The sequence below is a fragment of the Morone saxatilis genome, unplaced genomic scaffold (assembly GCF_004916995.1).
Source record: "Morone saxatilis isolate NCDOM2014 unplaced genomic scaffold, NCSU_SB_2.0 Contig1, whole genome shotgun sequence".
In the NCBI taxonomy this organism is placed as follows: domain Eukaryota; kingdom Metazoa; phylum Chordata; class Actinopteri; family Moronidae; genus Morone; species Morone saxatilis.
Genome location: NW_023339651.1, coordinates 15,967,137 through 15,991,554, shown reverse-complemented (window position 1 = coordinate 15,991,554; position 24,418 = coordinate 15,967,137). Strand labels below are relative to the sequence as shown.

The 24,418-nt window shown below is 40.5% G+C and overlaps 3 protein-coding genes across 5 annotated transcripts; 2 read left to right on the top strand and 1 right to left on the bottom strand.

Moving 5' to 3' along the window:
* The first annotated feature begins 1,849 nt into the window (after positions 1 to 1,849).
* Positions 1,850 to 4,559, top strand: LOC118329490 (bone morphogenetic protein 2-like). The gene is made up of 5 exons (XM_035663706.1): positions 1,850 to 2,162; positions 2,446 to 2,585; positions 2,826 to 2,942; positions 3,110 to 3,269; positions 3,979 to 4,559. The coding sequence occupies exons 1-5, from the start codon at positions 1,850 to 1,852 to the stop codon at positions 4,392 to 4,394; spliced, it is 1,146 nt and encodes a 381-aa protein (XP_035519599.1). The 3' UTR covers positions 4,395 to 4,559.
* A 754-nt stretch (positions 4,560 to 5,313) lies between these two features.
* LOC118329468 lies at positions 5,314 to 14,629 on the bottom strand. 3 transcript variants are annotated; one of them, XM_035663677.1, is made up of 3 exons: positions 14,470 to 14,629; positions 14,278 to 14,384; positions 5,314 to 12,994 (listed from the first exon to the last, which is right to left on the bottom strand). In XM_035663677.1, the coding sequence occupies exon 3, from the start codon at positions 12,859 to 12,861 to the stop codon at positions 6,511 to 6,513; it is 6,351 nt and encodes a 2,116-aa protein (XP_035519570.1). In that variant the 5' UTR covers positions 12,862 to 12,994; positions 14,278 to 14,384; positions 14,470 to 14,629; the 3' UTR covers positions 5,314 to 6,510. The 3 variants fall into 3 exon arrangements, with proteins under 3 accessions (XP_035519570.1, XP_035519578.1, XP_035519588.1); XM_035663685.1 differs by having other exon boundaries at positions 14,278 to 14,381; positions 14,470 to 14,610; XM_035663695.1 differs by lacking the exons at positions 14,278 to 14,384; positions 14,470 to 14,629 and adding an exon at positions 13,882 to 13,903.
* A 1,855-nt stretch (positions 14,630 to 16,484) lies between these two features.
* LOC118332110 (transmembrane protein 273-like) lies at positions 16,485 to 23,086 on the top strand. Its single transcript, XM_035667268.1, has 6 exons — positions 16,485 to 16,585; positions 16,708 to 16,761; positions 20,748 to 20,801; positions 22,229 to 22,336; positions 22,559 to 22,584; positions 22,790 to 23,086. The coding sequence occupies exons 3-6, from the start codon at positions 20,759 to 20,761 to the stop codon at positions 22,865 to 22,867; spliced, it is 255 nt and encodes an 84-aa protein (XP_035523161.1). The 5' UTR covers positions 16,485 to 16,585; positions 16,708 to 16,761; positions 20,748 to 20,758; the 3' UTR covers positions 22,868 to 23,086.
* The last annotated feature ends 1,332 nt before the right edge of the window (positions 23,087 to 24,418 follow it).

Below are 24,418 nucleotides of genomic sequence, written 5' to 3'. Positions count from 1 at the left end.
GGCCAGTAGTATTTGCACGTTGTCACTTCTGCTGCTTTACTTTAGGCAGTCAGGCAGTATAAGGATCACTATGACATTAACATTAGCCACAGGAGAGGTGCAGATTTTGCATAATTATTGGCCCACACAACTGCATAATTATGCATAATGAGCAAAGTATTGCTTCCTCCTTACTCCATCCAGGAAAATTGGACAACTGTCAAATCCAGCCCAATGCTGGCTGAAAGATAAGTAGGTGTATACCTGCGTACACCCTGCACTACAGCCAATGTGCTGTTCTTTACTGCACTTTAAGTAATGGCTTCCTCAGCATCTCATTTCCTTTGTTTAATTTAAATTTACACAAAGTTACACCATCCCAAAAGAAGGCACTCAACATATATTACACATTGTTTTCTTCCTGATATATACTAACCTGAAGTTAATCTCTAGCTTTTTATTAATAATACTTTCTCTAACTTTTTGCTCTTTTTTTTCCTAGATAAAGTTTAAAGTGTAGAATTGAATTTTAACAATAAAGGACATTATCCTGCATGAAATGTAGAAAAAAAAGTCCTGTTTTAGCAAATCCAATCATCATTTGATCTGCTGGTATCTTGCTGTTTACAGTGTTTATAGCTATAATCTATCCTGTGGTTTATCTGACAGTGTGGCTACTGCCTGATACAAGAGAGATCAGAAAAAGGCCCATTCGCTAAGGGGCCTTAAAACGTGAGTAATGGCCCCTAAGTGAGGGGATCATCATTCCTGTGTAACCGGCATGAATTTGATTAACAATGGGGCAGAGAGCGGGCTATTGATCAGCACGATGATCTTGAGAATTTGATCCCTTTTGTTCGACCTGATTAATTGGAGATCATCTCGGATTCGTCTTAAGGGAAGAATAAACATGTCATGCTGATTTCGGTGTTAACTCTCTGAGTCACTATCCAAACAGTAACGGAGAAGGGGAGTGGGGGGAGGGAGAAGGTTCGGGGGGACACGATGACCGACTGCGTTTAGGGGAAATGTGCGCATTAACAAGCAGCTTTTGAAAACGCGCCTCATTTGCGTCACGGCTCGGCTGTTCGTTTGCTCTCTTGCAACTGGCCTCATACTGATAACGGACAACTGGGCCGAGAAACACATGATGTGGAGCACCGGTGACAAAACATCATAATGGGGATAACTTTATTTGGTTGGCCCGCTAATTGGTCCCTATTATAAAAACCACTGTAATCATGCAGAGTCATACATAAAACATGCTTCCTATCCATAATGAGGGTGAATCCGTCATATTTATTATTAAATTAGTGAATTAAAACATAAATTATTACCATACCTGTATACCTTTAATTATGTATTCATTTTTTATCCCTCCAATAATGCAGGCACGATCCATATTCAGTATTAATAGGTTTTTATGAGGTCAAACGGGTCATTTCGACACACTATTTTATAGGCTAATCGTTTCTATGGTGACTCTTATCAGATGGATTTATCACGTTTTTAAGTGATCTTTAAACAACTTGCATTAAAGACTAAACCTTCCATATCCCTACAAACTCTCTCTCCCTGATAAAACTCTGTTTGGTTGAGCGGGTCAAATGTGAGCCAGATGGCCTCTAACCTACTGTAACCTGGACCTACAAATTAAGGCAAATTAGTCATTTATTTATTTGTATCTTTATGGCTGACTCTCGGGTCATTTTCACCTTTCCTTTGTGTTTTCTTTTCCACCATCATCAATCACGGCCCAATCATCTTCTGGTGTTAGCTGAATACAGGGGCAGCCTGTCATCAAAGGCAGCGGGTCGCTCTTATCACCCGCCGTCCCACAGGTGTTGAGCTCAGTCCACTCTCACTAAAAATGACAACAGGAGCTCTATGCCTCTGCCTCGTCCTAGCTCTCCAGCTGAGATGCGTCACCCCGCTCGCCATCCCGCAGGACGGGGGGACAGCAGGGCGGAAGGACGCTTTGGATGCGACGCATACGGCGAAGGAGAAGCTGGGCGCGCTGGTCCACATGAAGGATTTACCTCGGGGTCCAGTGGTGGCTCCTCACAAGAAGGCGCCTCAGTTTATGTTGGATCTTTTTAACGCGGTGTCAGTCTCCGAGGGGACCCCGAAAAGCCAGAAGGAGATTTTGGAAGGAAACATAGTGCGGAGTTTCGAGGACAAAGGTGAATATCAAACTGACATTTACGCACGAACTACGATTGTTTTGTGAGAATGTATGTTGGACAATATATTAGCTCGATTTAGGTCAACATTTTTACCTCACAGCATCATTAAATATTATGCATTAGAGCGCGTAATTATTATCCAAACGTACAATTACGCACGGTTACGCGCAGCCATCGTTCCTCTTAAACAGATCATTTAAAAAAACTTTGTTACAGTTCTTTAACAAACGATTATTTAAACATTTCACTAAAGATGTGTTTCATATTCTCCCGTTTGCAGGTCACGCCGGAGAGAGGTTTCACTTCTTCAATCTGTCGTCTTTCGGCAGAGACGAGAGAATGATCAAAGCGGAGTTCCGCTGGTTCAGAAAGAAACAGAAGTTTTACCTCGGAAAGTCTTATGGCCCTCATTTCTATAAGGTAAAATTCCTTCTGTCTGACATTACTTAATCTGTTCTCATGTAGATATGTCATTTTCATTAAGTCATAACTTGTGCAAAGTGCACCAGAGAGCATTATGAATATGAGTTGTTATTCTGAGCAGTCATCCTTCTTCAGTGTATGTAGATGTAAGACTTTGACTGAGGTTAGAAGGTTATGATGAGAAAAATGCCTTTCATGGACACAGTGATTTAACAGCTTCATGTTGTGTCTGTCCAGGTGGATCTGTATGAGGTGCTGGACAGCCGAGTGAAGCCATGGAGAGGAAACCTCATCACCTCCAGACTGGTGCCCCTTTACACACAGGGATGGGAAGTCTTCAATGTCACTCAAACGGTAACACCCTCCCTATTCTTTGTTTCATTTATTAAATGTTTTGTCTTTACACAGGCTGGTCATTTCATTGCCTTTGTGCATAAATGTATTTGAGCTGTGTTTCATTTGTGTGTAAAGTGTTTCTCAACTAATGTATTTAACATGTTCAATCTTGCTCTGAATGTCAGGTGTCAAAGTGGATCCGCAACAGCCAGGAGAATAATGGCATCCTTGTGGTGACCACACTTCCTTCTGGTAACTGGATGGAGTCAGTGACGGACATGAATGCCTACCTGGTTATATTCTCAGACGATGGGAGGACAGGAGCATCAAACCAGTCATACCTGGGTAAGGTGATGTTAGTCATCATGTATGGAACCACTAAATATTCAATATTATAATATAATAATATTGTAATTAGTCAAACTCATTATTATTTATTATTTTACTGGGAAGCATTTTCATTTACAAAAGTATGTTGTTGTTGGTTTTTTTTTCTTTATAACTCATTTCATGGCTAACTTAATTCCATAATGCCACTTTTTATTCCATAATACACTTATTATGCACACGATACCCTTTTTATATTTCCACTTTGCGTAAGTGTCACCGCCCCCCTCAGCTTTCAGCCAATCTTATACCCCTCCTCCTCTTAAACTAGCAAGCTCAACAACTGCTACCAACTTTAGCCAGTTAGCCCCTGTTAGCTAGAACAACAATGCTAACGTTATCCTGAATCAACTAACTGGCTGCTGCTTATAAAATAAATAAATAAAAAATATCAACACACCCATTTAGAGCTATTCAGCAACTATAAGTTCTATATAAGTATGTAATAAATGGTTTACATTTCATTCATTTTCTGTTTATACACCAGCCAACAGAAGGACTTATAACTGTTGGCAAGTCTAAAATGTAAAAGTGTGAAAGATGCCATTTTGTTTGAATTTAGCAAATTGAAATTGAATATTACCGGTGCCAAAAAGGGCCAAATATGAAATGCTTTTTATTTATGATGGCATTCTAACCTAATGTGATCATCTTCCTCTTTCCATAGGACAAGCCCAACCTGCAGCAGCAGCACCTGAGCCCCACGACCACCACAACAGGAGACGGCGTTCATCTCCAGGGTTATTTCCCCACGGGCGCACACAGTCCTGCCAGCGCGTTCCCCTCTTCGTTGACTTTGAGGAGATCGGCTGGTCTGGCTGGATCATCTCTCCCCGGGGGTACAACGCCTACCACTGCAAAGGCTCCTGCCCGTTCCCCCTGGGGGGGAACCTCAGAGCGACCAACCACGCCACGGTGCGCTCCATCATGCATGCGCTCAAGCTCTCTACCGATGATGTAGGAGCACCCTGCTGTGTTCCTGACAAACTCCAGTCCATAAGTTTGTTATACTTTGATGATGAGGAGAACGTGGTTTTGAAGCAGTATGATGACATGGTGGCATTAAGCTGTGGCTGTCACTGACAGTCTGTGCACCTCCTGCACTTTTTAACACTGGGACTATGAGGGATGGGGAGATGATGGTTTGCTTGAGTTGAATTAAAACACTATTTCCGTGCATATGTTTAAATATTGTATTATTTTGAGAAATAAAACAACTATTCCTGAACTATTAATGATTCTAAACCCTTTTAACAAAAGGATGCCCAAATAGATTTACCATAGACCTAATGATTCTTAGTTGAGATTAGTTTTTAGTCATTGATTAGTAATGCACTAGTTGTTAAGTTTAAACTGAAGTTTAATTATAACATATAGTACTTGGGGCACTGTAGACCCATATTAAGGTCTTTTAAAGGATCCTGGACCCTGATTTGGTGACACTGTCTATGGTAATTAGCCAGCCTTCCCTCTTGATGAAATCCTAATGTTTTGTTTTTTTTCAATTTAAAGCCTTAAAAGGCCCATTTTGCAAAACTGGGATGCCACAAGTTAAAGAGTGGTGAAAGGCAAAATTAAAAAAAAACATGAAATGATTTGAAATGCAAACAGTCAATGTGAATATAAATACAAATACTGTACATTTTTGACATAGGTTAAAAACATAGGTTTTCTTAATCTTATTACATTAACACTCAAAACTGCAGCAGCAGGATGGTGAATAAGAATAGGCCCTTGTGAACCACTATAATTCAAAATTCATCCAGACGGAAAGAATTGTCAAAAAAGATTCAGCATTTAAAGTTCTTACTTGTGTAGTTGCGCCAATTAGTAAATAAAAGCATACACAGGCTGATTTTCACTTTCTCATAATAATAACAATCGAAACAGTTCAATCATTATACATTTTTAAAAGCAGGTTTAGCAGTTTTCATTTTTTTAGGCATATGCTTTACATGAAGAATGACACTGCAGTGAAATTAATAATACTAGCACAATAAAAGTCTGTAACAACAGTTGTTCTTTTTATTGGAATGGATCACAGACACAATACAGCCCTGCTTTATTCTACTTTAGAAAAAATTCCAAATGCAACAAACTTGCAAAACCAATTCTTCTCTCTTCCTCTTCTCTGCATATTAAAAAAATATTAATTGCCATAATGCCAGTTAAAGCTTTTAGACAGTATATTAAATGTGTGTCGTATCAAAGACCTTCAATAGGCTAGCATGCAAATTTTTTTAATTTTAGTTGGATCAGTTGAAATCAGTAACCTACCATTTAAAGAAAATTTTTCAATGAATTCAATTTGTTTCAAGTACCTTGAAGGATAACTCAAGTGACTGCACAAGGTCTGGTGAAAAAAGAAATCTCAACGCAACAAACTGCAGTTAATAAAACACCACACAATACCTGAAATGCAGTGGAGACCCCAATACCACTGTAGATGTGTATAACAAACATCATTTACAATAAATAATCCACATTTACATTCAAACTTAACTCTCTCTGTTTACACTTAAATACAATATGTACATGGATTGTCCATGTTCCTTTCATCTTTCTCAAAAATATCTTACACAGATTTGTCAACCCAGCATTCGACAAAAATTCATTCATTCACAAATTAATTATCCCCGTCAGTTCACTCAAGTCAAACTTGTGTCTCTTCATAAAAGCGATCGAGGCCTCACAAAGCTTGCATAGCATCTGTGTCATGTAAGTTAAGCCAACAAAAGCAATACAAGGATCAGACACTTAAATGAAAAGCCTTGAAGGAGAAATCCACCCTGAAATACTTGAACACTGTTCAAAACAGTGTGTGCCTTGCATTTCTGGGTCCATCTTATTGCTCATGGTGTGTTTTTATTCTGTATATAACAGACCAAACATCACACTGAAATATCTCCATCACGTCTACAAGGGTATTAAAAATAAAAGATGTTTAAAAAATGGCTTCTTGCTGGAGTAGTTATCGTACCAGCATTCAAACAGGGAGAAATTCATCAATGAAACTTTTATAGCAAATGTAGGAAATCACTAACTAGAGTAAAAGTAGACTAGGTAACGTGAAGGTGGAAACAAAAACTTAGAACACTTGAACACAAAATAATCCCTGGAATGCAATGAACACCACAATTTGATGACACAAAACAGCATAAGCGGAGGGGGGATTTTTCCTTTCAAAGCTCATGGCCTATCAGCTCGGACAGTCCAGCTCCTCAGTGCCTAGAAACTCCCCTAACATGTGGTCATGTTGACCACAGACAGGCTCTAAATATTGATGTCTTTCCTTACAGTGCCTTTGCCTTGACCTCTCTAGTTGTCTCTGCTCAAACTCCTCTGGTGTCATATGAGTGGCTTGGATAGTAGCTTTCTGAGCCATGGGAGACAGAGGCACCGGGACAAAGCTGTGGTACACAACCATAGGTGGGGTCAAAACCTCCAAGGGGGATGCCTGAGGAACGGCACCCTCTGGCGGCTGGACTGGCAGCTGCACATAACTTCCTGTTTCAGGATCAAAGAAAGTTTTCGTCTTGACTTGTACGGGCATGTCAACAAAGAAGTACTGCCCAGAGTCTGGATCCTGGAGGAGCTTACGTTGGGTCATAGGAAAGGACTGCGTAACAATGGCATGTTCAATGCTAGACTGGCGAGAAAGCTGGCTGGTGTGGCTGGTGTGGCTTGACTGGCGGGACAAGGTTGAAGGGTGCGGCACGTCTGTGCTGTACGTATCAATACTGTGACTCCTTCTCAATGGGTTGTCTTTGCTCGCCTTGTCTCTGGTACGGCCTCTCTGCTGAAGTTCGTCCATGAGGGATTTCTCAATGCGTTGGGTCCTTGGATCAAGCTTCTCGTTGACTGACAAATCGGCACTGAGCCTGCGCTCCACTTTATCTCCTAAGTACCTGTCAATGCTTTGTGATCGGTGCAATGGCCTGTCCGATGTGGGTCTGTCGGTGACGTGAGCTTTGTACACAGGTACATTACTGATGATCCTATCGCTGCTGTAGTGTCTTTGCTCTGGCTTATCTCGAATATGTTTGTTGCTGCTGCGGCCTTGCCTTTCTGTTGCAACACTGGGTAGTGCTTCACTGTTCAGGTTATTGCTTTCCACCGAATCATGGCTCTGTCTCCTAGTCTTGTGGCCCCTGTCTGTTTTGTCTTGATGGTGGTTTTCACTGTTGTGGCCTCTTCTTTCGTAAAGTAGTTGCTCACTCCGATCGTCATTTTTACCATGGCTTTTACTCTGATTGTGACCATTTTCAATCTTTTCTCTGTGTTCCCGCTCTCTGCTTTTACTATTTCTACTGCTTTTGTGCTCAGATTTGTCACTTTTGTTTCTATCCACTCTGTGTTTGCTGCTGCTTTGAGATGACTTGTGGGAGGATTTCTGGGCCTCCTCCTTCTTCATCCTTCTATTTGCCAGCTTAATGGCTTTGAGAACAGCCTTTTCAGATTTGGGCAAGACTGCTGGGGGTTTGGGCAGCCCTGTTTGGCTTTCATTACCACTGCAAGTGGACCCAGACCGTTCACTGGGAACCTTTGATACTTCCCCCACATTCATTCCCAACTCATCAGCTGTGTCAGCTGTGCTGGTTGTTAGGCTCTCCACGCCTTCAGATGAAGGACTCACGCCAGAAAATCTGTCTTCCTCCTGTGGGACAGTTAGGAACACTCCAACCTGTGGTTTCTTTGGATTTTCACTTGGCAGATTTGAAAGAGACAGCAGCAGGGGAGGTGAACTGTTTGATGCAATCTCTTTAGGTTTGAAGATTTCATCTGGGATTGGTGTGCTACAGTGAGTGGCAGGTTCATTTGGCGGAGGAAGTTCTGGATTTTTCTTTACTTGATGTAACTCCTCATCTCCCCTCTCTGAACCACTCAGACTACATCTTGGTGACCAGGGATGTGCAGTCTTCTTCAACTTATTGCTGAAAGTGTTGTCTTTGACCTTAAATAAGGCTGGGATCCCCAAAGTTGGAGAGAAAGTGTTGGAGGGTGACATTGGTGTCTGATTATTTTCATCATGAGTTGAACTTTGATCTGCAGTGGCATTTTCTCTTTCTTTGTTGTCCTTGTACGGTACTTCAGTCTCTTTTTGAGGAGATTTTATTGGTTGCCTTACAACCTCCGGCTCACTTTCATGATCACTTAAAGAATAATATTCCACTTCCGTCCTGTCCAAATCCTGTTTTCTGCTTTCTGAAATATTCTGCATCACCTCATCAGCCTCCTCCACCTCGCCAATCAAGTTCTCCAGAGAGTGGTAAACGTTTGACTCGGTCTCAGTATTTCTGTGCAGTGCACTCTCCGCAGAGAAGTAGGATGATTTTGAGGACAAGCTGGCTTGATCAGGTGGGCTCTGATTGATGCTAACACCATTTACCAACAACAAAGGTGATATTATATTCCTGGGGATTTCATCAAGAGCTTCTGAATCCACATTTATTTCCTCACTAGCTCTGTTTATTTTGTCAGGTTCTTTTACCACTAAATTGTTTGTTACGTTGTCATCTGGTGTGTTTAAAAGGTCTGGTTTTAAAGGAGCCTTCCGCTTTACCTTGTATGTTTCCTGTGCCTTTGCATTGCTGTTTTCAAATGTGGCTCCCCTAGTGGGGCTACTATCTGCTTGCAAGTTATTTGCCTTATTTTCATTTTCTGTAGACTCATATATAACGGCATCGGTTTCAATAATGAATTTTGAACTTGTATTATTTACTACATCCCCCCTCTCTTTATCAGAACTGGTTTCGGTTTGACCTAGTACAACATTTTTTGTAGACAGGTCACTACCTAACTCATGTTTTTCTGAGCCTGTACTCCTCTCTCCTCTCATATCTTTGAAGTTTACCTCACCATTTTCACATTTTTCATCTTTGTTAAAGATATCCTCTTCTATTGCATCTTTTAAACTATCTGTCTCCATAGTAACACTTCCATCTCTTCTGTTCCCTCCCTTTTTGATCCTAGGAGGAACAGGAGGAACATCTCTCATTTTGCCTTCATCTTGGTTCATCAGATTTTCTCCACTCTCTTCAGACATCTGTCTCACCATGTGTCTCAAATTCACCTCTTCTGATTCATAGCTTGGATTATCAGTTAGTTTATCATTAACATGTTTAGCTTTAGGTTTTATGAGTGGGTTTAACTCATTGCCAGTATTTTCCATACAAGGTATCACCATCCTACCACCTGATACAAGAGTCTCACCAAGTCTAGGTTCAGTTTGCGACAGGATCTGTCTCATGTGATTGTGGTCTCTCAGGTCACCTAACCTCTCTTTTAAATCTTTCTCTTTTAGTGTAAGACTGCTGCCATTTGTTTTTTTATTGGCCTCTGTCATAGAATCTTTCATAGCTTTTTTACATTGCTGTACCCTTGTTGCATAACCTTCATCACTAGCGTTCTCATCAAATATTGGATCTGCATCCTGCTCTGTGACTTTATTCTTTCTCTTTTGCCTCTCTGAGATGATCTCTTCAAGGGCCATTTTAGCTTTGTCATAATTGTCATTTAAAAGTGTTTTGTTTACTATGACATTACTGTCTATCTTTGTGAAAACCTCTTGCTTGTTCTGCTCCTTCTCTTTATTTACAAATAGTTCTCTCTTAGCCGATGTGTTCCCTCTCATAGACAGCATACCTTTCTTAATATTCCGTAGCTCCCTTGAGATCAAATCATTCTTAGCCCTCGTCTCCTCATCTATGTTAATAACCCCTAATTTGTTTTTCGCGTAATCGAGAATTCGATCGCCAAGTCTGGCTCTCTCAAGCTCTTTCAAAGCATGCAAGTCATTAATGATATGCTCACTATCTCTTATTTCTCTGGGTGATATCATCTCCTCATCCGTCTCCATTCTATTCACTTTCAGATTGCCTTCCTCAAACTCCTGTCCTTGTTCCTCATCCGTGACTGAATATCTCTGACTTTTTATATAATTGTTCTGTCTGGATGAGAATATATGTTTGAGTTTGCCCTGTTTTTGGACAGATTCATTTTCATTTGATGGTAAATCTAATTTCACATCTCCCGAATCACCATTAGTGAATTTGTCAACATTATGTGTTTGCTGTTTGTCAAGTACAAGTTGAATATCAGACTTAACAAAATTTCTCTTTGGAACTGGCGGGGGATCTTTCTTGACATTACCTTTTTTGCCTACATGGGTTGCACCTGTTGCTTCATTTCTACTTTCAGATGAAACATTGATGTTTTCTGTTACTGAACCGTCCCTCTTGCTCTTAAAGATTTCTTTTGAATAGACAACCTTTGTGTCCATTCCTTTCTCCCTCAGTTCCTCTGAGATGGGCTTATTGATGCTATCTGACTGAGCTGCAGATAGAGCTTTATTTTTGGCTGCATTAATTGCTTCCCTTGCTGCTCTGATCACATCCATTGTACTTATTGGTTGGCCACCTGTATCCTTTTCCTTAAAACTAACAGGCTGTGCTCCCAAGTATTTTTCTTTTATGTCTTTTGCAGGTTGTTTTACTTTGTCAGGTACATTTGGTGGTCTTTTCCCTACTGATACATTTGATGACAACCCTTCTTTCTCAAGTGCATGGGGTGAAATTATGGGTGAACGATCTTTGTTGATATTTAAAGCATTTGGTGAAAGCCCTGTGTTTGTTGGCAGCGCTTTTGGAGAGAGTTCTTTGTTTAGTGTGAGTGGTGAAAGTTCATTTGTCTCAGTACGTTGGTCTATGTGTATAGCAGCACCATTGCTCATTCGGACTTGAAGATATTTCATATCACTGTCATTAGGGCTGGCTTTCTTGTACAAATTCAGAGACGGGTAGTTTTGCTTTTTAGCCCGGGGACTCTTGGTCTTTTTTGTGTGTATAAAGGGGGATATGGGATTTTCCTCACCAAGACTAGTGCTACCTGCAGCCTCTCTTTTGGTTTGCAGGAGATTTGATAATAAATAATCATCCGAAAGAGGTCTTTCAGTATCATGCTTAGTAAGATCACTTGTTGAAGAGCTGTTAGATTCCAGTATAGGACTGAAAACTGTCTGTCCATCTTTTAAAATTGCAGGAGTGCTTAGGCCAGATGCATTGCCCTCTGAGCCAGCTTGTGTATGTTTCAGATAATCTGATTGTGGAGATTGGGTGCCACTCTCAGGCACTTCTAAAGTTTTGAATTTAGGTGGGCTGTAACGACTTTTCACCCGTTTTCTGTTGTCTTTCAGATTAAAGAGGATGCTAGAGGCGAGTGATTTGTAGCTGTCCCGTTTGACTGGAGGTTCAGGGGTCAGTTTGGCCTCAGAGTGTGGTCTTATTGGAAGGTCAAGGGCAGAGGGCGAAAGGACACCTTGGAGGATTTCTGATGTTTCTGTCGGTTGTCTGGAGGGAATGAGAGGAGTCATCAGCTGGCAGATGCTGAACGGAGTAGATGCCAAAGAGCTGACTTCCTCAACTGCTTTTACCTCCACAGATCTAGGTTCCTTTTTAATCAAAAACATACTTTCATCCACTGTTTTTGAACTGTTTTCCTGAGGTGGTATACCAGGCTGGTTGACTGGAATCACACTTTTTGCCCTGGACCTGTTGCGCCTCCAGGGGGCAGCACTCCCATCCCCTCCATCTGAAGAGCACCTCTTCTCAGCTGGAGTAGCTGAGGGCTTTGGCAGGACCTTTGGTGGAGGAGGGGGAGGGATGGGTTTAGGAGCAGTGGGAGGAGGGGGCCTAACTGCCAGTTTCTGGCATGACTGTGCCTCCTCTGTATGCAGAATCTCTTTTCTGTGTGCCTCTGTCAACTCCTTGTAAAAAGGCAAGTCGTACCATTTAGGTATATTATCTGTTGGGAGAACTGTGTCCTCTTGGCCAAAGGGGAACTGATTCAAATCTCTCCACAACTGGAAAGGGCTAAACTCACTGTGGAGAAAAAAGTTTTTGATGTTAAGTTTCCTTAGTTTGACAGTGGATTTCCCATTTTTGATCTTTGAGGATTTCCCTGATGGAAGGGCAACATCTTTGCCTGTTTTGTTTGATGAACCATCACCAGAGTGATGTCGATGATGATTCTTGTAATGTCCCTCTGTGAGATTGGTGTGATAATCCGAGGAAAATTCCGAGAGCTCTCTTTGGATGCTGCGAAGTGCAGACTTATCCCATGATTCCCCCTTAGAGTCTGTCATACCTCCATTTTTGATGAACATCCCCTCACAGCTTTCCTCTGTGGCACTTAATGCCTTGAGGAAAGACGACATGTGGGATATATTTTTCTGATGCTGCTGTTTCCATGGCTGGGCATAATTTTTGTCATTTTTGTTTTGCCCTTGCTTTTTAGATTCCTTATTATGAGTCTTTTTAAGAGGCTCCCCCACCAAAGGTTTATGGCAGCTGAAAGGTGAGTATCCATACAACAATTCGTCATTATAAACTGCGTCATCTCCAACGCAGAGACTTCGGAAGGCTCGATCGGTGAGAGTGCTGACCTCGCGGTCAGTCTCGTCCATGAACAAGTCGGTGAAGCCATTGGGAAAGCGATGGTGGAGCATGCTCCCCACCCGATGGCTCATGTGTCGCTTTTCCACACAGCTCATGATGTCACCAATTTTCCTTCTGTTTCGCGCATCACCTGCTTTGCCTCCTCTACAACTGCTGCCACTCTGCAGATCCTTTGGTTGTCTTCCAGCTCAGATGGACATTTGGGAAGTGGTGGGATATGTAAACTTCCTAAAAACAGAACAAAACTGAAATCAGTCAGTGTTTAAAGATTTTGGTTTAATACCATTATACTTAGTCACAAATGGTAAACAGTTATCATTTTAGCATATGATTACTATAAAAGGTTGTGAACTGTGTAGTTGCTTTGATGACCTTTATGTACACGACATGTGTCGGCTTCAGCCATGCTGTCACTATGCAGGCAGCAGACAAACACTTCATACCATGTGCTTGGCTATTTTAAGCACTGAATGGTGTCTTATGCTGTGATCACTAAGCATACTGTTAGTGGCTATAAGAACAGCTCCTAGTCCATTTATAGGAACATTGTTAGAACAGATAAACATTTCCAGTGTTCATGTGTATGCATTTCAAGGTAGGACCAATGCTTCACATTGGTCCCTTTCAAATGCAATCATCTTATTGTTCACCTTTAATGAATTTGTTTGGTTAATACATAGATGATTCCCATGCAAAGCTCTACAACAATATTCGTTCCAGCAGGTTTACACCACAAAGTGCAGGAAACGCAAGTAAATCATCACATCAGTCACAGAGCGCCTCAGCAGCAGCTGCTCTACTGTAGCTTACTTTAGCTATCTGGGTGAGGTCTTAGAATAGCTCATTAACCCATTTATATGTCCTGACCTGGGAGCATAGCCACTGGCAGATAACTCAACTCTTTAACTATCCACAAAACCACGACTCTCCTTATAAGCAGATGAGATTGATTGAGACAAATATAACTTTCAATAATTCAATGATATGTTAGATTGTGTCTGTATATTAAAACTGTATAGTTTGAAAGCAATCTCAGTTGTCACAAGACTCATGTTTATGTTAATTATTATAAGACTGTCACTAAGTGACTTTACTGTATCTTGAGTCTGACTTACAGAATGTTTTGGCATTCCAGGAGACTTTGGTTGCCAACAGTCTTCCAGCTCTCATAACCAGAGATCAGTTAGCAACCACGGTACTTTCCCAGCATCTGCTTGTGTATTTATACCCATGGAATGAGGTAGCCCAGTTAACTATACTGTATAAAGGCACAAGCATTGGAATATCATTTTATAATTCCCTCATACATTGATCAGTGAGAATTTTATGACAATACAAATGTAAAATGATTATATAGCAATGTATGCAGACATTCTGAGGGGCCCTTGTGCTGTAGGTCTTTTTGGACGGTAATGTTTAGCCCGAATCAAAAACTCTTATATTTTGTCCGCTGGCCCTTTAGTATTTTTCATGTCTTTGTAAACATCCATATAATCACACTGCTCCCTCACCTGTGTGATGGGTCTTTCATGCTGTGTGTAACCGTTCAGTCTAGACAGTGGTATCAAAAACACAAATCCTCAATGTAGAATCCAAGAATCCAGTGCAGAATCACCTGCTAAAAAAATTAATTATCGTTAGCCGTTGTCATTCATGGTAAACCAACTTTTTCTCTTGAAGTTGAAGAAACAAAGGAAACTCACCAAAGTGAGTCAAGCCCTCAGATCCATGTTCAAATGCACTGGTGCGGCCAGGGTCCTGATAGCGAGCTCAGAAAATACCAAAATAGATGCACAAGTCGGTGTGGCCAAACTGAGCAGCAACACAGAACGCAGCTAGCTAGCTCACATTGGAAAAAACAGTGGGTGTCGAGTGGCAGGGCAAGACAGGCCAGGAGGATGAAATGGACACTGTCATTGGTTATTTTTGTAACTAAGCAGTGAGGGCTGATAGGCTCCCTTAAGGACCTTCTCTTTACTGTTAGGCACCTTTAAAAAGATGACAGGGCCTTCATGTCAGTGAAGAAGAGGTATCAATCATTTGGGTATTGGTGGAGACAATGCAGAGGTGTCAGGTGTACTTACCTGGTTGCCAACACCATTGGCTAGTATTCTATTTTTATTTCTTTACTAATTTTGCCTCGTCACAGAGGGAAAACAAGTTTTCTGATACAGTCCATTGCATCACATGACTCCAAATTACCATGACAGTCCCTGAAGTGGAGATTGATTGGTATCTAGAGGCATATGTCTGCTGACTGATATGAGTATGGTGGGGATGGGCTAATTCTTGTTTTTCAAGCTGTGTTTACAAGGCCATGTTGTGGACATGACTGTGTGTGAACGGATAGTCTAGTTTTAGGACCAATGCAGCTGTTGTTGCCGTGCGATTAAGCTGAAATGGAGGGGGCATTTTGTTGACTTGTTACCCTTTGTGAGTCAGAGGAAGTCAATGGATAAGGTCACATGTGAAGGTTGACCCTGTGCATTCCCTAAATGGAGAAAGTGAGGTGTTTAAGAAATACTGTGTGGCTCAGTTTAGTTTTATGTCACAAGAGAACAATATGCATACTGCCAATGCATTTACACTTAGTGTTAAGATTTGCTGTTCTGCTTTTTATTTACATTTTTGCTAGCATGTTCATACGGCAACAGTATCACCTTCATCTGGTGATTCTGTTTCAAGAGTATAGGCCAGAAGAGGATTTCTGAAAAAATCAGTTGAGCCTTCCTTGGCTCCAACAACAACTCCATGAATCCATGACCCCAGCATCCACAGGGCTCCATCAAGGTGCCATATTTAAGCCAGTCTATTTCTGTCACGTTGTATTTCATAAGGTAACAGCATGCCTCTCTGCCAACTTCCACACTTCAGCTAATCACTAACCCTCTACGTGTTAGTTGACTGAACTTAGGCAGCAACACATGCAAAAATGGTCTTAATATTACACAAATTTATGTTGGATGCACAAATACTGAGCATACACAATGTAAGAGTACATGAATCCTAGTCCAAGTCTCCCTTGAAATGCAGTGGATATAAATATTATACAAATCATATTTGATGAGTTTTTTGTATTGCAAAGCATATACGTATTGCACTTGCAGATAATGTGACATGTTCATTTTAAACTGGGAAAAGTCCCTGCCTTGTTTTGGGGTGATAGACTTGCTGAGCAGTGTGAGAATAGCAAGCTGTGAGATAGAGACTGTATGTGACAGCATTTCCCTTTTACTGTCTGCAGTCATGTCGTGCCCAGAATAAGGCCTCACAAGGGCCTGCTCCCTCCTTCCCCTCTCGCACCAAACCTCCTCCTCTAGCATATTTCTCACCTTTCTCTGTTTGCCTCCAACCCTCCGATAGCAAATTAGACCCAGTGCTTCTGCCAGCGACCCAGTTATTCCCTATGTCATAGCCAAAACGCTATCCCATGCCGTAATGGGAGTTGCTAAATTCAGACCAAAATCAGCTTGAAAGATGGTAAATGGACCTGTACTTGTATAGCGCCTTTCTAGTCTTCCGACCACTCAAAGCGCTTTTACACTATTGCCATTCACCCTTTCAACCCACATTCACACAGCCGATGGCCAAAGTCCATCGGAACAGAATCTAACTCTTTCATACACAAACCGATGCTTAATGCGATCAGGAGCAATTTGGGTTCAGTATCTATGCTTAAGGATACCTGCGACACTGTTGGTATGGTGTTTTCTTGAACCAACAACCTTCCGATTTGTGGGGACGCCGCTCTGCCTCTGAGCCACAGCTGCCCTGGATGGCTGGGAACAGTTTGTAGTTTTGTAATTATTTGTGAATAATGTAAGAGATTACAATTTGAAATTCTCTAAATAATTCCATAATCATTGCCAATCATTAGGGGTTTCATTGGTTTGCTGTAAGGAGTGGAGAAACTGATCCATGGTGTGTTATTTTGGCGCAAGGGTGAAGCTGGGCTCCACCAAAAGAAGATGAATACGTCTACTGTCGAGCTGTTGGTAAGCCTGCATTCACACAGGTTTTGTTTAGAGCTTTTCACTGTGAATACAGCTAAGCTAGCCATCTCTGCTCAGCAAATAATTCCAAACTGTAAGCTGTCTGCTGACTTGTTAAACTGTAATGTGTTGTTTTTATTTCTACACATTAAATACATTACAACACAATATAAACTGTTATGAAGATAAAAAAGATTTGGACAGCCTGTATTATCTTTTCTACCTTTATCCATTTAATCTCTTTTTCAAGAGGGCTGGGCTTTGATGCTAATGTAATAAGCTAAACGTTTAAACATCTGCACACACAGGGACTACAAACAATGTAGAGTATAGACTATTTTATAGTCTATCACATTCATAAAAGTTTTGACCAACATATCAGAATTTTTTGGCTCATTACCCATGATGCAACGGAAAAAAACTGCTTTGATAGCAGAGAGCAGATAGAGGCTAGTTGGACAACAGACACCCAAGAATGAAGTCCAGTCCGCCAGGGTCAGGCTTCAGTCTTTGTTTATATCATTATGACTGACACCCACATGTGTTCTTGTTGGCTGTGAAACCGCAGGAGCTAGCGAGCAGCCTGGCTCATGCTAGTTCATGCCCGCTGAGAACTGGGGCAGACAGGTAGAGGCAGTAACTGGCCTTCAGGACTGACAGGCTAGTAAACTCAGGTATGGTAACTTAAGTACAGCTGAGGCGGATCATATACAGAAGATATAAAGATCTAGTGACATTGTAAAAACTAAAACACTAACTTACCACAAGCATTTTGTATTTAAAATTCTCTTCTTCATGTCAATGCATCCTGATTAGTGGGCAGTATCACATTGTCATGTAGATCTTTTGTGTTATCGACCACCTCTATTATTGTTTCACTTGGCAGCATAAACTCATTTCATTATCCTTTCCTGAGCATGGTGAAATGAAAGTGTCAAATAGGTCACTGTAGAAAGCAGATTTTGTTTTCAGCAGTGATGCACAGGTAGTAAATGTGTTTTGACCCGTCTAGAAGAAATGTGTTTTTCTGATTTCATAGATATAAAATATGAAGACAGCCAAGACTGCAGCCCGTAGCTCCAATGCAACATCACTTTATCGTTATTTGCCTTGTGTGAAGGGAGTGATGACAGGACTGTAATAACTGAGACCCTTGAGGGCTCATACAGCAGACGGCTGACCAATCATAGAGCATTAATGCGCTGCAAATGCAGTTACATCATCATCGCATGAAAAAGTCAAGATGTTAAACGTGGTTGAAAACCAACCGCCAAATCAACTTCATGGAATGCCCGAGTCTGGTTTGAGCAGAGACCTTGACGTATGATATTTTATTGTCAGTCTGAATAACGCCATGTCTGCTGTGGCAACATCTGGCCCACAAATCTTTCCACCCAAACAACAATATCAGTAACCCGCGTTTAGCAATCTGTCAACAAGTATCAGTTCCAACCACTTAATGCTGCTCGTCAGTCAGGAGATGCAAGCTGAAAATACATAAATAAATACACAAATGGCATCAACTATAAACACCTTGTATAGCTCACCAGGTGAGGTAGAGCTGGCACCCTGTGTACCAAGGCTGAGTCCTGCAGCGGTGGCCCAGGGTTCGAATCTGACCTGTGGCCCTATGCTGCGTGTCATCCCCTCTCTCCCCCTTTCCTGGCACTCTTTAGCTGTCTCTATTGATCAAAGACAATAAAAGCCCAAATATATATATTTTTTTAAATAATTGAAAATATGAATGTATAAGAGAGACACACCTGTTAAAACGTGTTGCAACAGTTTGTGAAGTTCTTGGAACACATTTTCACTTTTAATGATGTTTAAGTCATGTAAACACAGTTTTCTTTCTGGGAAAAGAGTGACCACACAGCAAGCAATACTACTGGTAATACTCATAGTACAGCATTATAGTAGCTTACAAGTCAGATAGAGATATAATCTTTAAATCAGCAAAGCTGTGAAACCCACAAGCTCAGGAAATCGCTCGTCATTATATGAGAAAGACGCACAGCACTCACAGGAAGTCAGTAAATTGTCCAGAAACAAGAGAGATGAGAGCATTTCAGACGTGTGGTTGTTTGTCAGCTGTTATTAGGGCAGTCCTCATCACTGGTGAGTACAATGGGCTTCTGTATGTTGTAGTAAAAAATATGAAACCTCGTACAGACTTAATAACAACACACACTGTGCAGCCTGCTGTATAGAGTTACTGTAGGAGCAGAGTCCATAAATGATCGGTGAGCTTTTTGATTGTTCACAAAGATGATGGCAAATATCATTAGATGTCAGCAGGCTCACCTTGACAGTTATTCATAATATCAGTATTTATAATTATCACTATCTGTTTTATGTTTTAAAAATGTTTATTCCATAGAAATGTTAAATTTCTGTGGACAACTTCACAAACTACACTCTATTTGTTACTTGCACTTAACATGCAAGAAGCTAAAACAAGCTAGCTAGTGAGATGGAAGGCTAGCCTGAGCTAAAGCCAAAGGTAAAACTGCGTTATTTCTCCCCAGCTGTTAAATATAGCAACTTCTGATGAACTGACATCTTGGTAATTCAGTGATTTTACATAACGAAATGAGGCATTTGCTAAAACAAATCATATTTCAGCCCAAAAGGATGTATTGACTTTAACTTGACCTTTTCATAAATGTCCTGGCTGAAGCGAATGGAAGTGTTATTATACTGATCAACAACTGATGGAAACATTAATGGACTGCTATAATTATGAATACATATTAATCTTTATTTATTCATTTTATTTCATTTTGAGCAACTTTGAATAATCAATACATCAACCAATCAATGCATTATATTTACTTTTTGCATTGCAGCAAGTTGAAGGCATTGGAGCAAAGAACAGCAGTGTTGATGTGATGTTTGTGGTACAAGTTGTTATTGTCTCTCTTGCAACACATGTTTTGTACTTGGGCTGTGAGATAAAGCTGCAGCGAGCTTTCAGACTGTCTGTGCTCTGCTTGACACATTATGTAAGAGGTCGCACTCTGGTCACTGGAAACTTTATCTCTCCCACACTCAGGATGCTTTTAAATTACCATAGACTGATACATAACACATATACTGAGCCATGACAGGTCCAACTCTGTAACCTCCTGTGACCTTCAGCAATGTTTCTGCCACATAAATAAAATGAAATACAATACGCTGGTTAATAAATGACCAGATTGTTCAGTTTCCTTTTCCTACTGAGCAGTTGCATTTGAGCAGTTGCATTTATCTATAGATGATACAGTAACAACAGGCCAGGTCCCAGAGCTGCCAGAGGAATGTGACTGGTGCTTTTTAAAGTGTAAGAAAGTCACTTACTGAGCATGCTCTGTTTCACCAAAACCCATTATATGTTACAGTAAAACTTGAACTTGAACTTGAAATCCCACTCTAAAAAAAAATTAAATTGCCATAAAAGTTCAGCAAGAATGACTATGAAGTTCCAGTTATCGTCCTACAGATGAAGCAGAGGAGAAAACATGAATCATCTAAACCCATTCAGCATGTCAGATTATTTGTTAAAGTGACATTTACTGACCATGAATTTCCACTCACTATAAGCTGACACGTCTTCATGTGTTGCTGTAAATCAAGGTGTGAACTGGTTTGAAGCCTCTATGGGATCTTTACTGTATGTTATCTGAGGCAAAAGCCAGAGAACAGAGGTTAACCTCTCTAACCGCCATAGAGCTCATTACAGGCTGGTTCATATCTCCAGTGGTAAAAACCTGGGAACAATGACTACTGCCAAGGTGCCCTTGAGCTCCATCAATGTTTAAAAAGTACTCAAGAATACTGGAGGTCCGTGGGAGCGCTTCATGATTTCTCAGTGTTGTGCAACTGTTTCTTGTGCACTGAATTGTGCAGATGCTGCACACTGACCTGGGCCTTATCTGATACACTGTGGTCTTACCTTCTTCCTGTTTGTGACCTGAAAATGATTAACTGAAAACAATGTGTTTCAGAGTTTCTGCTGATGAGTGTGAGAGGAGATGGTGCAGACTCTGAAGAAAGGTTAGGTGAGTCAACAATTTACACTGAAGAACAGTCGGATTGATAGATCTGATGTAATTTCCAATTGGTCAATGTGTATGAGCCATATACAGCGGCAGCTTCTGTAGAAGCTCCTGTTAAAAGATTCATTCAGCAACAATACTTAAATGGTGCCCAGTAAATTACTTTGTGTTTGTTGTATAATTCTGTGTCTTTTTACATTTTAGAGTCATTTCAGCTTAATTATCTAGCCATTTAGATGAACAGTCCTGTTTTGAGGTCTCTTAATCAATGTGATGTCTGACAAACCTAAGGAATATTGATGTTGAGTTGTTCCAACCTTTGGAGCCGAACCACCACAATGGGTTGCAAGATATATTTTAGGGGTCACGAGATAAATTACAGGAGAGGAAAGCACAAAGTTACACTTTCTCTTTCACTTTCTTCTAATCTGCTCTTTTTTGGTAAATAACTGGATAATTTGACTTTTTTTTTCTACGAATTATTCAAAATCGGGGTGTCAATGAGTATCAGTCCATATGAGTACCCTAACTTCTGTTGGCCACCCACAAACACTTGATTTGTTTTCCCCACCAGCTGGTTGGTTAGGGTTAGGCATGAGAACTAGGGTTAATGTCAGGGTCAGAGCTGATCACAGGCAGAGTATGGGCAGAATACAGATGGGAAAAAGTTACAACTAGCTAGATTAATGCTGAGAAAACAGTTAAATTGGCTAAAATACACCCGAAGAATTAGGTACAACGGGCACTTATGGTTATGTTGTCGTTATTGTGCCAAATTAAGGTACTGGCCCCCTTTTTGGCCAAATTCGGGTACTGATAATACACATAATATAATATGATATCATGTAAATAATCAAGCGTCTCAAAGTGTTCTTGCTTGTGTAATTGTTCTTCTTGTATGCTTGTTATGGTTACAGGTGCTTTCTCTAGCACATGATAGTCCTAATTAAAATAAAATGGGTGAATTATTAATGTTTCATAATGTCACAGTGTGGCATTGTTGTGTGGTAAACAACAGCTGGACTGAACTGAATTTTCCAATCACTCTTGTTTAAGTGAAAATGGTTCTTAAGAAGCCCTTCTGCAGTGGCGCACTTTGTATAATCGACTTCCAGTGTTTTTCTGAAGGAGTCAAACTCTCATTAAGAGTGTCGGCACACAGACTGACCAGCAGTAACTAGTGATTCCCAGATGCCCAGGATTCACATTGCAAACACTGATTACGCAATGAAATTTGTGGAAAGGAGCATGATACCATGACTGAATCTTCCACACAGTAAACAAGTTGTGAAATCAAACATCTTCTCTTCTTCCCCCCTTTCGCTGTCGAACGTGTGTCAGGAGGGTTGAACAGGAGCTGGCATTTCCCAAACCCGTGTTCTGTTGCATCTTATTTGTTAATGGCTGCATGCTGGTTGTTTTTCCTCCAGACATTAAGTATGTTTTGATCGGAGCTGGGATCGGCCTGTTCTTGGTGGCTGGATTCATTATTTTGAAGGTCTGCAGCATCAGGAAGCAGGTCAACGATAATGTCACAGGTGAGGTTATGGACTGTGTGATCACATTACAGCCATTTACTATTGAACAACTTACATTTCTCAATTCTTCCTCTTAAATTTGTCTTCTCAGATGTGTGATCTGAATTTCTGGTTCTCAAATCTAATTCTAAATCACATGAAAGTTAGGCAATTGGAAAATTACTTGCTTTGTATGAAATATAAATATCATGGTTTAATATGTCAATCTCTTTGTCCCTACAGTTGGTAGAACAAAGACACATTCAGAGGTAAGATGTTACTAATACTAACATAATAATTATTAAATAAACAAAACAAAAAAATAATTCTTTGTATATTTTCATCATGAAAGACATGAAGATGGACCCTAAATATTTTGTAATGACTCAAACAAAAATGTATTTTGCCCTGTATTTTGTTACTTGAAGGATTAACCCATAGGTTCCTATTACCTTTATTTACTTTCAACCACAGCCTCACCTGATCACTTTGAGCCATCTCAGCCAATCAGACCATCCCGTGGCGGCGGTGTCCGATGACATGCGATGTTAAAGGTCAGGCAGAGTGATTTGCAGGATGGTGCGAACCCTGCAAAAGTGGCATCTGGGTAGAAGGTCAACCAGGCGGCCGGGCGTCCCCTCACATTTTATTGAACACACATAAATACAGATCTCGTTTACCTCATTATTGTTCATCAGTAACATGTATCATTATCATTTTCATAATAAATGTCTGCAGATCATTTCTAATAATTGTATTTGGCTGTGGAGAGTTGTGTTATTTGAAAAGTCAGCCATTTGTGAGCCTGGATATGTAGTTATATTTGTGTTTCGTCTCACTGCTCCTGAGGAAAACCCAACTGTTCTACTGACACACATACAGCACAGAGATTACTTAACACCACTCAGCAGAAATCCTTTGCAGTATATGCGTTTCATACATTTTCCACAAGGGGGAAGTATTTACCTCCAAGAAAAAAACAACCCCAGCCGAACCAGTCCAGTTTCACATCTGAGCACCAGAGGAGCCTTGTAAACCAATTCTTTGTACTTTGATTTGAACAAAAATTACTGATGTTTCCGATCATTAACAACATTCTCAAGTCCTATATATCAGACATCAAAAAATCCTTTCTATTATTGTGCCTTCATCTCAGCTCGTTACTTTTTGTAGCACTTTTTCCACTTACAGGGTCTTCCTGTATTTAGAGAATTAGCTTGTTGCCTTTAGCATGGCACTGTGGGTGGCTCAATGTTACTTCCACTAGGGATTTTATGGATACATACAGTACAGAAGGAAATGTACCCAAATTCAACCCAGACAAGCACAACACATCATATTATGGCAATGTTTTTCAGTAACTTTTTATAGATGTATTGCTAAAATGCTAAAAGGCACTTTATACCCAAAACAACTTATTTTGAAGATGATCTGAGAGCCAGAGGAACTCATTCATGTAAAAACACTTTATATAACAGCACAAGATGAGTTTTGTTTTGTAGCTGTTCCGGAACTTTCAATCACTTCACATGGTCTTTACTAGCGAGTTTGCAGAATTTTAAATTTCCCGCACTCAAAGGACTTCTTTTCCATGTTGGCTTAAAAGCTGAGGTTCAACCTTTGGAAACCAAAGTTTAATATAAATATATATTAATTTAAATATAAAAAAAATCTTCACAAACACATTTTCAATGTCAAAATGTCTGCTGTGTTACAAGACAAGTTGTTCTCTTCTGATTTTGTTCATCCACTGTTCCACTTACTGCAAGCACGTTTTGTGCAGGCTATAGTGTTTTTGTACAGTTTCAACTCTGTACCATATGATCTATATCTCCTAATTAGGAGTCTGGGTCTACGGCCAAGTTTGTGAGACTGCTTCCTCGAGCCCAGAGATGGATGAAGAAGAACCAATATAAGAAACGTCTCTAATATCCTGGTAACCCTAAACGCAAACACAGAATAATAACTAACAGATGTAGTCATTTCGAAGTCTCACTGTTTACTGCACTGACGATGGACAACTGCTGCCCTATTCCTGCGCGGAATCTATTTGTAGTTATAAGACATTGCACAGAAAAATATACAATGACTGACTCCAGCTGT

Bases quoted from the DNA above. Each gene is read 5' to 3' on its own strand.
- LOC118329490 (XM_035663706.1), top strand. From the start codon at position 1,850: ATGACAACAGGAGCTCTATGCCTCTGCCTCGTCCTAGCTCTCCAGCTG. The intron at 2,586-2,825 runs GTAAAATTCCTT...GTGTCTGTCCAG, and splicing joins ATGGCCCTCATTTCTATAAG to GTGGATCTGTATGAGGTGCT. The intron at 2,943-3,109 runs GTAACACCCTCC...TCTGAATGTCAG, and splicing joins TCTTCAATGTCACTCAAACG to GTGTCAAAGTGGATCCGCAA.
- LOC118329468 (XM_035663677.1), bottom strand. From the start codon at position 12,861: ATGAGCTGTGTGGAAAAGCGACACATGAGCCATCGGGTGGGGAGCATG.
- LOC118332110 (XM_035667268.1), top strand. From the start codon at position 20,759: ATGAGTGTGAGAGGAGATGGTGCAGACTCTGAAGAAAGGTTAG. The intron at 20,802-22,228 runs GTGAGTCAACAA...TTTTTCCTCCAG, and splicing joins AGACTCTGAAGAAAGGTTAG to ACATTAAGTATGTTTTGATC. The intron at 22,337-22,558 runs GTGAGGTTATGG...TTGTCCCTACAG, and splicing joins GGTCAACGATAATGTCACAG to TTGGTAGAACAAAGACACAT.